This window comes from Taudactylus pleione, unplaced genomic scaffold, assembly GCF_031769625.1.
Source record: "Taudactylus pleione unplaced genomic scaffold, aTauple2 ptg001647l, whole genome shotgun sequence".
Classification (NCBI taxonomy): Eukaryota; Metazoa; Chordata; class Amphibia; order Anura; family Myobatrachidae; genus Taudactylus; species Taudactylus pleione.
Genome location: NW_028286044.1, coordinates 226,305 through 240,648, shown reverse-complemented (window position 1 = coordinate 240,648; position 14,344 = coordinate 226,305). Strand labels below are relative to the sequence as shown.

Below are 14,344 nucleotides of genomic sequence, written 5' to 3'. Positions count from 1 at the left end.
GTTGTTATTACTACTTTACGCCCCCTAAATCCCCATTATATGATCTACATAACAGTGACTAATTAATCACCAGATGCTCTGTGTTATATGACGCACACAAGTCTGGGCATTATCTGGTTACTGTTATATACCTGGAGCTCAGCAGACAGCAGTATTTACATAGTACAGCCAGATATCCCTGTGACAAGCACAATGGGGGCTTTTCCCACTGATCTGTGTCCCCAGCACTGTGGAAGATTTAGCACAAGTGAAGCGTATGAAGGACACATGGTGAACAAGGGCTTATTCTTCTGTCACCGAGCAGCTGTGCCGGCCGCACGCAGGAGCTACAGACGCTGATCACCGGCGGCACCGCTGGCTCACAACTGGTTAATCCACTTCCAGAGAATGGTCTCTCCTGGCAGCATCGAAACAGGATCATCCGGTGACTTATTACTGACCAAGTGCACAGTACCACTTCTCACTCTGCAGGTTAGCTGGGATTCTCAGTAGTTGTTGGAGAGCTTAGCTTATAGATGAGTGCACAGTACCTCTTATCATTACATAGGCTGATTATGATTCTCAGTAGTTGTTAGAGAGCTTAGTTTATAGATAAGTGCACAGTACCTCTTATCATTACGTATGCTGATTACGATTCTCTGTAGTTGTTAGAGAGCTTAGTTTATAGATGAGTGCACAGTACCACTTCTCATTACGTAGGCCGATTACGATTCTCTGTAGTTGTTAGAGAGCTTAGTTTATAGATGAGTGCACAGTACCACTTCTCATTACGTAGGCTGATTAAGATTCTCGGTAGTTGTTAGAGAGCTTAGTTTATAGATAAGTACACAGTACCACTTCTCATTACGTAGGCCGATTACGATTCTCTGTAGTTGTTAGAGAGCTTAGTTTATAGATGAGTGTACAGTAGCACTTCTCATTACATAGGCTGATTAAGATTCTCGGTAGTTGTTAGAGAGCTTAGTTTATAGATAAGTACACAGTGCCACTTCTAGTTACGTGGGCTGATTATGATTCTCAGTAGTTGTCAAAGAGCTTAGTTTATATATAAGTGCACAGTACCACTTCTCATTACTTAGGCTGATGATGATTCTCAGTAGTTGTTAGAGAGCTTAGTTTATAGATGAGTGCACAGTACCACTTCTCATTACGTAGGCCGATTACGATTCTCTGTAGTTGTTAGAGAGCTTAGTTTATAGATGAGTGCACAGTACCACTTCTCATTACGTAGGCTGATTAAGATTCTCGGTAGTTGTTAGAGAGCTTAGTTTATAGATAAGTACACAGTAGCACTTCTCATTACTTAGGCTGATTACGATTCTCTGTAGTTGTTAGAGAACTTAGTTTATAGATGAGTGTACAGTAGCACTTCTCATTACATAGGCTGATTAAGATTCTCGGTAGTTGTTAGAGAGCTTAGTTTATAGATAAGTACACAGTGCCACTTCTAGTTACGTGGGCTGATTATGATTCTCAGTAGTTGTCAAAGAGCTTAGTTTATATATAAGTGCACAGTACCACTACTCATTACGTATGCTGATGATGATTCTCAGTAGTTGTTAGAGAGTTTAGTTTATAGATGAGTGCACAGTACCACTTCTCATTACTTAGGCTGATGATGATTCTCAGTAGTTTTTAGAGGGCTTAGTTTATAGATGAGTGCACAGTACCACTTCTCATTACATATGCTGATTATGTTTCTCAGTAGTTGTTAGAGAGCTTAGTTTATAGATACTGTAAGTGCACAGTACCACTTCTCATTACGTATGCTGATTATGATTCTCAGTAGTTATTAGAGAGCTCAGGTTATAGATAAGTGCATAGTAATACTCTCATTATGTAAACAGGAGGTGATTCACAGTTATTATTTTATAGACAAGTGCACAGTACTACTTCTCTAGTTTTATATCAGTTTTATAGGTTTATATTCTGTATGTACAAACAGAAGACAAGTATATCTGATATTATTATTGGTGTCCTGTATGTATAGACAAGTGCACAGTGCCACCTTCTCTAGTCCTGTATCGGGTATTATGCTCAATATGGGGCGTAAATTATTGCACAGAGTATTTCAGCAATGGGTGCAGAGCTGAGCACGTGCGGCTCACTACAAGTCGCCCCCTTCGTGCACGCTCGCCCCTGGCCCGTAGCCCCCTAACAGGCGCATACACGCTTAGCTGCTGGTCTGCACGAGCCCCAATAAGCTGACATAAGAGCTGATCAGTAGTAGTCTGTATCAGGTAGTGCTCTCCGTATCTGCCTTTATTCTGTATGCACAGTGCCACTTCTCTAGTCCTCGTCCTATTTCCCAGTATCCAGCAGCATATGCCATGGGACGTGACTGCAGCAAGCCCATAAAATAAACCTCCAGTATTTATAGCAGAAAGGAAAGGGTTAAGCTGTTTTTGTGGTTTAACCATTGCACTGCTAGGACCACTTCCTCACCCCCCCCTCCTGCAGAAATGGCTTCTACTGTATCTTGCCGTACTGCGCCAGCCTGAGCGTGCCAAAGGTGAGCCTAGGTACCAGTGCCAGGCCGACGCCAATTGCCAAAAATGATGACTACAATGTTCTATTCTTTAAAATAACCAATTAACCGTGAAGTGGGTGAGCTGGGCCGGCTGCTGGTCACCCACTACAGGACAGTGGGGGTCATTCAGACCCGGTCGCAAGCACCGATGTGCTCGCAACCGGGTCGATGGGTGGCCCTGCGCACGTGCAGCGGCCGCACTGCGCCTGCGCAAGCCCCGGAGCGAGAGAGAAACTCTCTCGCTCCAGAGCTCACTACAAAAGGGGCGGCTGTCGATGTTGATCGACAGCTCGCCCCTTTTTGTAGGTGGGCCGGGGGGGGGTGGTTTCCAAAACAGAGGCGCCTACCGTTTTGTGGGCGGCCGCACTGACATCATCAGTAACCCACAGCTTAGCTTGCGACCAGGAGGCCGCACTAAAAAACAAGAAGCGGCCGCCCTCATTCAGAGAGAGCGATCGCTTCTTGCGACCGCCTCTGAATGAGGGCCAGTGTCTGCATCTGGAGGGAACAACCTCTGTGGGGGTCACACAGCATCACCAGAGGAAGAAACAGAGCAGGACTGCAGTCAATGGGTCATAATCAGCACAAGAGCTTGCAATTGACATTTATGGAGGTATAGCAGTAAACACTAATCTTTACAATGAAACTATTATTATGCCTTATTTACATTGTGCCACAAGGAGTCCGCAGCAAATTACAAAGCACATTAACAAAAACAGCAACAAAATATGTGACATACAGTACAGAACATTGCAGGACATGGACAAGGTGTATACACATTTCTGCACCAGCGGTCATAATACCCAAATAAACAGCAGGGGGGCGGAACTCAAGGGTTGGGTGCTGTTGTAGGCAGTGGGGAGGAAAAGCACAAGAGGGAAGAGGGCCCTGCTCGTGAGAGCTTACAGTCTATTCCAATTTCTGTGCAAAATTATAAAAAATGAACTTACACAGAAGCCGGAATAAAACACGGATGTGAGACTGGTGCTTAATCAAAGTATAGAAGTGGATTGGAAAATATATAGAGATCGTAAAACATCATTCACCGTCCGGGGTGTAGAGTCTGCAGCCGACGGGAAGGGGAATCTAGGATCTGGAATATTAGTGATCACTCTGACTTACATTTATACTGGAGACAGTATTGTCCTTGTGGACTCTCTGTACAGACACCAGACTTAACTCCCTCATTGTCACAGTGCTACTAATACACATTACCCGAACACAGACGGTGTAATGCTTATCGTCACTGCCTCGCAGCACTGAGGTCGTGGGTTTAATTCCCACTATGGTCCTAACTGTGCGGAGTTTGTATGTTCTCCCTGTGCTTGTGTGGATTTCTTCCGGGTACTCCGGTTTCCTCCCACACTCCAAAAATATACTGGTAGGTTAATTGGCTCCCAACATAAATTAACCCTAGTGTGTATGTGTGTGAGCATGTGATAGGGAACATAGATTGTAAGTTCCACTGGGGCAGGGACTGATGTGAATGGCCAAATATTCTCTGTAAAGCGCTGCAGAATATGTGTGCGCTATATATATATAACTGGTAATAATAACACAGGATTCCCTCATGCCATGCTTAAAGTGAAAGTACATTCAGAAATACATATTGTTTGCTTTGCGATGTGTTGTGCATTCCTGTTATATGTGGTCATCCCAAGTCACTGACTCTAATCCATAAATTAACGGCTGGCAGCAGCACTGTGTTATGCATCAATCTGATTCCGCCACCTCTGACTGTTTACTAGAGACGATCGACATTTTGCACATTTCGTTAGAGTAACGTGGCATTAACTATCCCCTTCCATCGTTCCAGCACTATTGCAAATTTACACATACATAGTGGACGCCGTATCGGTTAACAGCGACATACAAACGGACGCCAAGACTGTATCGCTCAAACGTCGCACTCCTGCAAAACGGATGGTACCCCCACCAAGCTGGATTTGCGCTAAATTAATTCCGTCAATTTCTACTGTTTGCAGATTAAGCTTTACACACTAGACAACGTTCTAACTAGGAAAACTGGAGCGTTAAATTGACATTATTCAAATTTCCTTTGCCTTCCCTATAGACAGCACAGCTCCGCCTACTCCTAGCGAACGTCATGGCAGCTCCCAGCCACAAAAGCCGAGTTTGTAGAATTGGTGCGAATCGGAGTCGGTATGAAAATACCAGATCATTACATAAACTGTATATACGGGGAATGGCCGTTGCTATTCTGCAGATGGACATTCTTAAATGCCTAATGTCTCCGGGCCAGTCCTTGGCCCTAAGATCTGTACAAACAGCGGTCACAGCTGAACGTCATTTTCTGTAATATTAGAGGAAACCCCAATCACCGGAGGCTTTCTGCAGGTCACTGGGCCTAGCTTCTCGGTGGGGATCGGTGGATCTGCAGTATTAATAGATTCAGACTGACACGTAACTGCATTGAAGTTACTAATAGACCCAGCCTGAGCTGCATCTGTTCGCAATAAGAATATGGGAAACCTATTAGAGTCTCGGCAGACTGCTAAAGGTCTGTCCTGGTGACGAAAAAAAGGGAAAAATAAAAATTGAGATCAGAAACAAAATATATAATAAAACACGTCCCTGTTTCTGTCCCTACAAGACTTTAAACTAAAAGTAGACGTATTTGCTACAAAAATAACATTCACAGTAATTTCTTGGGATTGCTGCAAATTGGAAATAGAGTAACCGTGGGAAGCATTAGGGACACGCACATGTTTATGTGCTGTTTGTCTCATCTTCCTCAGCTAATGGACATAAAATAAAAAGATATTCACTTACAGTACACAAAAGTAACGCCGCCATGTCCCAATATAAAATATACCAGTGGCTTGGGTGGAACGAGCCACTAAAGTCGTTCACTGTGAAACAGACACTGCGCAAAACCACGAATACGGCCCCGGCCTTAGAAGCGTAAGGCAGCTTCAGCCATGATGGGGTTAAAAAAAAAAGGCGGGAATTAAACCTTAAATGGAGGAAATCAGAGCCCCCGGACCCCTGCGTCACATTTCATCTGGAAAGTTCTGATGTCTAACAACGAAAGTGATTTCGGCATTTGGACTTATCTCCCCTGTAATCAGATCCACTGATTAATCCTAATACGCTGAGATGTCGCACCAATCGCTGCTTAATACATTTCGCACCGACAGACATTGGGAGTTTTAGGGACTGAGGACGTGACACAAGTTTGGGTCCGAGAAACCGAAGTCTGCTCTCACATAAATAGTATTGTACGTCTGCACTGTGGTGGTTTAACAATTTAGTTGTGTAAGATTCTTTAACAAGCGCTCAGATAGCAAAGGTTTTTTTTTATTTACCATGTTCTGTGGACGCTGGCACCAGCCTGGCACTGGGTCAGCGGGCAGTATCGCTAGTAAGTGAATTCTACCACCCATTACATCGATAAGAACACTAATAATGGCACAATACAACACATCAGGTCCGACCAGAGACGCTTCACAGAAGTTGAATTATTGAGCTCTGCAGATTAACTCCCCATCTCGCTACAATCACAATCTACCACCCTGCGTCCCAGCGCCAAACTGGGCGCATCACAACAATTTAGGGGTCTAAAAATCAAAGTGTTAAAATGAAAGTAGAGATTAGAACCACGCCATGTGGAGGATGGTACAGGGAGTGAAATATATCACTTTAACACGGTTTTTTCATTCGTTTTTCATTACTTCAGTTTTATATATTATTTACGCATTACAAGAACTGAGGGCCGATGGGGAGCGACATTTCCACGCAGACTAGAGGATTGGCCTGTAGGGAAATCTTCCTAAATGCGCCCGCAGAATTAGTTGTGTACTGTGAAAGTTTCCATGTTACATCCTCAAAGAGCTGGATGAGGTTAGAGTTAATTTTAGAGGTGGTGAGTGCGCTACACAGATTATATTATACAGTATATTACACGTGCCGGCAGGACTGGCCCCGACCACAAGAGGAAAATAAAGGTTATAAAGCAAATCTGGAAAGAGAAAGTAATTTTCATTACGATACGAGAGCGAGACCATTTATTATCTGCATAAAATAACATGTTTTATAGAACGCAGGATACACACGCTGAATTTGAGTTGGGACTAAGCAAATAAGAGTAACTTTGCACCAGGACAAAGAATGTTGCACTGCAAGGGGGGCAAAAACATTTATTATTTGGCATGCAGGGTAAATACTGGCTGCTTTTACATTTAGCCCACAAATGCTGGGCAGTTTTATTCTTACACTGCAATTTAGATTTCAGTTTGAACTCACCCCTCCCAAATCTAACTCTCCCTGCACCTTACCTCTGCACCCCCCTGCTCTTACCAAGGTGCAAAGTTACTTGGTTTTTTTTTTCACGCATTTTCTTATCTGCCAATCAGAACTTCAGTCCATTCAAAAAAAATAAAAATAAATTAAATACCAAGTTCTCTGCATATTTCTTAAATTCATAAAGAACCAATGTTTTTGGCTGAACAGAGATCAGGATTCAGGGCAAGGTCTGTATACGTGAAGCTGCGGAGGTTCTGCGACTCTGGGAAACGTCATCTCGGCGCAGGATATGGTGGTGGCAGCGTCGCAGGAAGCCGTTTGCGGACCTGCAGACTCGCGAGCCGTCGAGGGGACTTACAACGAGCTCCACGCGGATTTCCAGGAGGCTGCACGGATCTAGATGACTAACGTCACGTGTAGCCATCTTTACCGGTGTCAGGGAGAAGAGAAGACGGCAATGTAGAATTATAGTAAGGGTTAGCTGACAGGCGACAGATCGAGGAAACAGCAAGAGCTATTGACAGGGAGAAAGGCCAGGGTCATAAATAGGGGACCAAGCGGTGGTAACGTGGTCCTGCTGGGCAGAAAACAAGGGGACGGGGTGAGTTTTGGGGTCAGGACTGTAGGAAGACTAGACGTATGGAATACATAAAAAGATAGAAGAATTAATATTATAAACAGACTCTGTGACGGCTACTTTATATGGATCTGGCCTGAGATATGGGCCAGAATGTATTTCATGTATCGGCAGGAAACGCGCCATAATCTGCACCCTTAATAAGCGCTACGCGTATGGCGGCTACACCTGCAAACGGATTATCCTGCGCAGCGGCCCCTACGACGCCCCGGTCCGCACACTAAGGCCAAATAATGTACTTTTTTGGGGGGAAGGGGGCGGTGTGTGTGAAAAGTCATCATCACTGCATAATGATTTAACCCCACGCCTCCCAGTGCGGGCATCAATCAAGTCGCACGATCTGAAGGAAAAAAAAAATCCAAAAAAAAAAAATCCAAAAAAAAAAAACCGATGGGCGACAATTATTGTAATATCTGACAATCATTTTACATGCGACAGAACCGTTTTTTCTTTACGTTCTGCTACAGCAAAATCGTCACAAAACTACAAACAATCCCCCCCCCACCCACCCCCCAAATCAGCAGAGCAAGATTCATCTCCAGCGAGATCTCAGCGCGGGGATTAGTAGCACACGCTTGGTCTGGTCCCCTCCTTAGCTCTCTGCGTCGCTTACAGATGTCAGCACTTACAAATCCCCACACACACACACACACTAAGAGTTATTACCTCTTATACTGCGGAACTGCTGTGTGTTCTTTTCCTGAATTCACTTATATAATTCCCCCCTTAAATCTGTCACGGCGAGGAAAGCTTTCTCCGGGGTGACATTACAGCTCCGGATCGTACACCACAGCGACGCTACGGGCAGTTTTCCCCACTCGCATCTCTGCAAACTATGGTGTTTCCCCAAAACCCCACATATAATGGAAAGTTTTTTTTTGTTTTTTTTTAATGATACCCCTCCCCCCCAACACACACCCCTATAATTTCCCTCTGCTGAAAATACCATAGAACGTCTGACACCGCTCATCTCATCCTTCCCCACCGTAAAAGTTTTTCCAGCCTGTAACGATCTATAATGACTTTTCATTTAATTAACTTCATTACAGAAAGGATCTGGAGCTAAAATCCCCCTCCCCGCCTTCCTATGCTTCCCTTTTCCTCTGACACAGCAGGAACGATGGGAGATGGAACTTTTATAAGGCAAGACTTCTTAGTAGCCCAGAAACAGGGCTGGAGTCTCCAAGGTAAGGAGCAAAATGGGAACAATTACACTGAGAGGTGGCAGCATATGTAGGTCAGAATATATTCACTATTTTATAAAGGGACGATGCTAAATAACTGAGATAAACCGAGTGACACATTACACAGAAAAAAAAAGAAAAAAAAAGTACTAGAATAAAGCAAAACGTTCATATTCTAAAACAAATAACAACGGAAAGCTATAGAAATACTTTAGGACCTGTGAACCAAGATACCCACGGAATTAAATAAAATAACCTGTACAACTATCACTTTATAAATACGCGCTGGGAATGCATCCAACATCTATTGCCATGTAAACAAAACATTGCTCTTTCAAAGTTATTAAAGCGGAATAAATGATGTCTACAAGAAATAAACCCTTTTAACAGAACATACCATGGTATTAATATATAATATATAATATTAATTATATATATATTATACTCAAAATAATTCAACATCCAACTCACTGACAATAAGTTTCATTGTATTGTGGGCAAAAGTTTAATCTAAATGCCAATTCCTAATATATTCCAATACAGAAGCGACACTACATGGAAGGCATAGAACCACAAGAAGTAGGAATTGCATTTAACCCCTTCCCTGCCGGCACATTCAGCAGAGCCAGACTTTCCGCTACGCTGTTACTTACACAGCAAGACATTAAGCACAATTAGGGGACTGGAGCGGAAAGCTGCCATGGTATTAAATGAATATGGAAAAGATGGGAACACGGAGAGTGACTGAGACGTCCTCACCCCACACAGAACGGAAATCGCTGGTACAACTCAGGATAACAACTGGGTTATTCACTAAGGGGGTATCTGGCTTCTGGGGACAAGTCAGACAACTGGTTCATGGCGTTTCCACCTGAGCTGTATAAAATAGAATTTACTATAATAATATATTGATCACCCCATGATGAAAACAAGTTTTTGTCAACTTTCCATATAAAATGAGATGTCTATTCTCCCATACTTACGGGAAGTTATTCCTAAGTGATCACCAGCCGCTGGCCACACTGTTATTAAACATCATGTCGTTAGTGAGAGTAATTAGAACATTCTGGGAATACCATGCAAATACCAAACACAGGGACCTAAGCATCCTATGCATGTAAAGGCTACGTGGGTAACACACAATGTATTAATAGTCAGCTGTCTCTTTCCCAGTACAGAATATAATTCCCCAGAAAATAGGGACTTGCACATTTAGTACTTTCTGTTCTTAGGAGGAAGAAACGTAGAGATAAATACTTAAAACTGCATTGTGTTGTATGCAGAAGTATTTCACTTTTTATTATAATTATGCAATCACATTTTTAAACTAATTACCCATTTCAATTTTTAATGCAATAAGGCAGAGGTAGCCATTACTTAACAAATTAATCAGCATAAAATAGCATCTATTATATGTGTTTCCGTAACTATTATTTGTCTTAGGCAATTTAACACTGAAAATCACTGCTCAGGACTCATTATATATTTTATTTCTATAGATAATTGGTCTTTGTAATTTCTGTTGTTCTGAATCCCATATGTCTATATTATTACAATTTTAAAAATTGTAGTAAATTAGATAAAATCATGGCAATTCGTTTTTTTGTTCAATGTGCTATTTAGACTTATTTAAAAATGTTAACTAATACTACGTATATACACAAAACATAAACAAGACAACACAATTTGGATTAAAAATAACATTAAAAAAATAAAAATAAATATCCAGCCTCACAAACTCTCTAGCACTCGTCCCAGACATAAATCCAGGACACATTTGTATGTAAATCACTGCATTTGCGCCACCAAATAAAATTAATTTTAAAAGGAAAAAAAAAAAAAAGTCAATATGTCAAAACAGTTTTATTTCGGTTTGGTAGCAAATGAAATGCTAGAATTTGCGGCACTAACATCCAACACAATTAAAGACATTTCATAAAAATCAGGGAGATCAGAATATAGCTTTTCAGGTTTTTTATTTTTGTATTTCCGTACATTTCCACAGTAATACCTGTTTTAAGAGCAGTTTATACTAAAAAAAATGGACTCAGCTAAATGGATTTATTTTAAAGATGCAACATTAAAAAACTCTAAGTTGTCAAAACTCAGGCCTCAAAATGCACAATTCATGGCTCAATATCCCGCATAAATTCCTAAAAAGTCACCGGAGAAACAATTTCTAGATCTGCTAATTCAGTACAGTGAATTTATAATTAGCTTTGTTGTAGTTTACTTGACATAATTAAACATTATTTTGCAATTGATTTTTTTTTCCTTTACATTTTTTGGAGGGTGTTTTTTTTTTTTTAGCAGAAATATTCTTCATGAGCATAAGAATTTAAATAACATTTGTTTCCCAAGGATAAATTCATAAATAAGACCGGTGCATAGAATAAAAAGCAGCCCAATAATTAATTAATATATTACTATATCACCCCATGAGGGTATATTAGAATGTATGTTTATTACTCAACATTGTAACAGCATAGATAATTTATTTAATTAAATCTCTATAAAACAACAATATGATGTATCCCATTGACTCCTTTATATAGTGCATTAGGCTTTCAACTCATCGACATTAATGTACTTGTTTATTTAAATAGTATTTGCATGCTATTACATACAAACTTTTCTTAAGACTTTTTTGTTTTCAATTTTTTTTTGTTGTTGCTTTTTTTTATTTTTTTTAGTTTTAAGTCGTTTAAGTCACCAAGCAAAATATAGGCTCAGGAAAAAAAAGGCATTAAAACGAACTAAACTCTACAATTATGTACAAGAGGACACCTTAAATAATATACTGTATCTGGCTCAGGTTCAATTTAAATAATAAAATATAGACAAAGGTGAAAGGGGACGAGGGAGAGTAAAAACTGCTACACTCAAGCTGAAGGAAGTCCTCAAATAAGAGACGTGTTACTGGATAAGTGTCCCATATTCCAACTGGAGGTTGAGATAAGGAGTCCAGGAAGGGTATTAAGACTTTGAGTGTTTGGGTCATTTACAAGATGCACAGTTTTTTGTCTTTTTTTTTTTGGAGAAAGGGTTCATCATACACCAAAGTAAACAAGCCGAAAAAGGACAAAAACAGAGAGAAAATAAAAACAAACAATCTACATCATGCATCCTTGCCTGGACTAGTAGAAAAGGGTACCTTTTATTGCCATACATGACCTGCATGCAGGAATGCTAAAAAGTCTATTTAAATACCCAAATAAATTGCACAGTTTTGTTGAGTTCCTTGACAGTGTTCTAGTTGTCCATTCAAGTCTGGACGCCGGTCAGTCAGTCCCAAAGAGATGCAGTGGTCTTCCTTTGTTGCTTCAGTGCTATCTTATCTCCTGGTATTGCTCTGCATGTTTCTCTTTATTGATTCTTATATAACCTTTACTTTGCCAATGATTAAGACTTTAGTTCTGGCTCATTAAGCAGTCCAAAATATAGGTGGGGTGGGGGTTTACACCCCCCCTCCTGCTAAAAAAAAAAAAGTCTGATTCATCATATATACACAAGTCAACGTAAGATGTGAAGGGTTAATTTGTTTCGCCATGGCGAGCCGCGAAAGCTCTAGAAACGAAAATAGGGCTGTTTCCCCACTGCCCGTCACAATCAGGGTGGATGGATTAAATGTGTGGTGGTTGGTGGACAGAGTTAGGGAAGAATGCATAAGTTACTGTATTGTTGCTAAAGTCCTTTACCTCTATGTACAGGTCTGCACACTGGGTGTCAGGGGGTGCAAAGTTCACATGAAGAAGTCAGCAGTGCCTTTGCCAGGGTTAGACTGCTGTGGAGACTCTCTGGTGGTGAAGCTTCTGCTGGCCAGCTTCTCATATTTGTCTTTGTACAGATCCCTCTCTTTGGCCAGCCTGGACACTTCTTGTTTGAGCTGCTCCACTTGGCTCTGGAGCTGACACTTCTCTGTCTCCAGGATGTGCCTCTGTTGCACCCGCTTGTACCTGCAGGATTGGGCATAGCCCCTGTTCTTCAAGGTCCTTCTCTTCTGCTTGAGGCGGATGACCTCTTCTTTGCTGAAGCCCCTCAGCTGCCTGTTGAGTTCCCTCACAGACATGCTGACCAGCTGCTCATCTGAGAACCTCTCTTCTAGCCTGAGGTGGTGGTTGTGGTGGTGATGGTGGTGATGGACCTGGTGATGGTGGCTAGATGGTGCCATCTCATCCCCTGTGTACTGCTGCCCCCTGTAGCCATCATAGCCCTGGTGGTGGTGATGGTGGTGATGAGGGTTTCCTATCAGAGCCTCCACAGCATCTTCTGGAGTCAAGTTGAGGGCTTCTGGGTTGATGTGATGCTGGTAGTTAGACATCCAGTACAGGTCCTCCAGCTGGGGCTTGTTGGCAGCGTTGGGGTTATTTGGATTCACGTTGGACTGCGCCCCAGGGCTGGGGGCGCAGAAGCTGGGGGAGGAAGGCACCGAGGAGCAAGGGGTGCTCATTGGAGTGGAAGACAAAGATCCAGGAGGCAGGCGGTGACAAAATCTCTCAGCTTCTGGGGGTTCCTTCTTTACCTCAAATTTCATCAGATCAAAATCGTTGACATACTCTATGGCAAGTGGGCTGTTGGGCAACTCTGCGCTCATAGCCAGATCAGAGGCCATCTCAGTCCATATAAGAGTTGTGACTGTCACTGGTTACAATTTAGGAGCTCCACGCCCCCTTCCTTGTGTGTCTCTACACTGCAGCCTGCAGGAGGATGATCTCTCTGGTGGGATCTGTCACCAGCTGGAAAGTCCACCCCAGCCCCTGCTCCTGACAGCCCTCCCAGGCCCCTCTCAGCCTGTCCTCTGGGTGGTGGGCTCCAAGCAGCGGGGTGAGGAGAGCTGCGACCTCTTCCTATGCTGGGAAAGTTGCAGCCTGCCTGACTCTCAGCAAGTTTGCAGTGAGGCTGTGCAGCAGCTGACCCCTCTTCTTGCAGAGCGTGCAGAGCATGGATCACTCAGTGCAGAGCCCCTGCTCTGGGACATGCTCTGCTCTCTCAGGACAGGGACTCTCCTTGAGCACCAGTGGATTTGGGCAGCATCTGCTGTGGGCTGCTTCCCTGCCCCCTTTGCTGTGCTGGGTGTCAGCAGCCTCCACACAACTGCAGCCTCCACACCGACTACAGCCTGTCTTGTGCCTCTATGAAGGGCTCAGCAGCACTCTCTCTGCCCTTTAACAAGGCAACGTGCCTAGCCACGCCCGGCTAGGTGTGGGGTTCCCGTCCAGGACCAATCACATCCCCCTATTGCACTTTACATTTACATATCTCTGTAGCAACGTAAGTGAGGGGCTGTCAATCTCCCGGAGGGAACAGCTGGAAGGAAGAAAAAAAAGAGGAGCATAGGCCCTCTAGTGGCCATAATCCGGTACTGCGCCGTCACAGGTATAATGTATGCTCCGGATTCTGTGACTGAGGTGGTGTGAATGATACAATGTAACAGATAGCGGTCACGTGATCCCATGGACCTCTCAGTCTCTGCACCTAACCTGTGTGCAGGTACATTATGCACATACCATAACATGGATTTATATCTGTACTACACACATGTACTGTAGTAATGGTTCATATATTTCTATTATTTTGACATGTATTGGGATTAGGAAACATATTAAGGTCCTTGTTTGCAGTTAGGAGCAGATCCAGCTAAAAGGTGACATTTTGCATCTTGGCAAAACCACGATTAGAGGGAGCAAATGTTCAGACAGATATGAAAAAAAAAAAAATCTCCCATTT

At 42.8% G+C, this 14,344-nt stretch overlaps 1 protein-coding gene across 1 annotated transcript; it reads right to left on the bottom strand.

Annotated features, from left to right (window-relative positions):
- Positions 1-11,462: 11,462 nt before the first annotated feature.
- Positions 11,463-13,739, bottom strand: MAFA (MAF bZIP transcription factor A). Its single transcript, XM_088464326.1, has one exon. It carries the CDS (start codon positions 13,227-13,229, stop codon positions 12,360-12,362), a length of 870 nt encoding a protein of 289 aa, XP_088320452.1. The 5' UTR covers positions 13,230-13,739; the 3' UTR covers positions 11,463-12,359.
- Positions 13,740-14,344: the final 605 nt, after the last annotated feature.

Coding starts and splice junctions, on each gene's coding strand:
- MAFA (XM_088464326.1), bottom strand. CDS start 13,229: ATGGCCTCTGATCTGGCTATGAGCGCAGAGTTGCCCAACAGCCCACTT.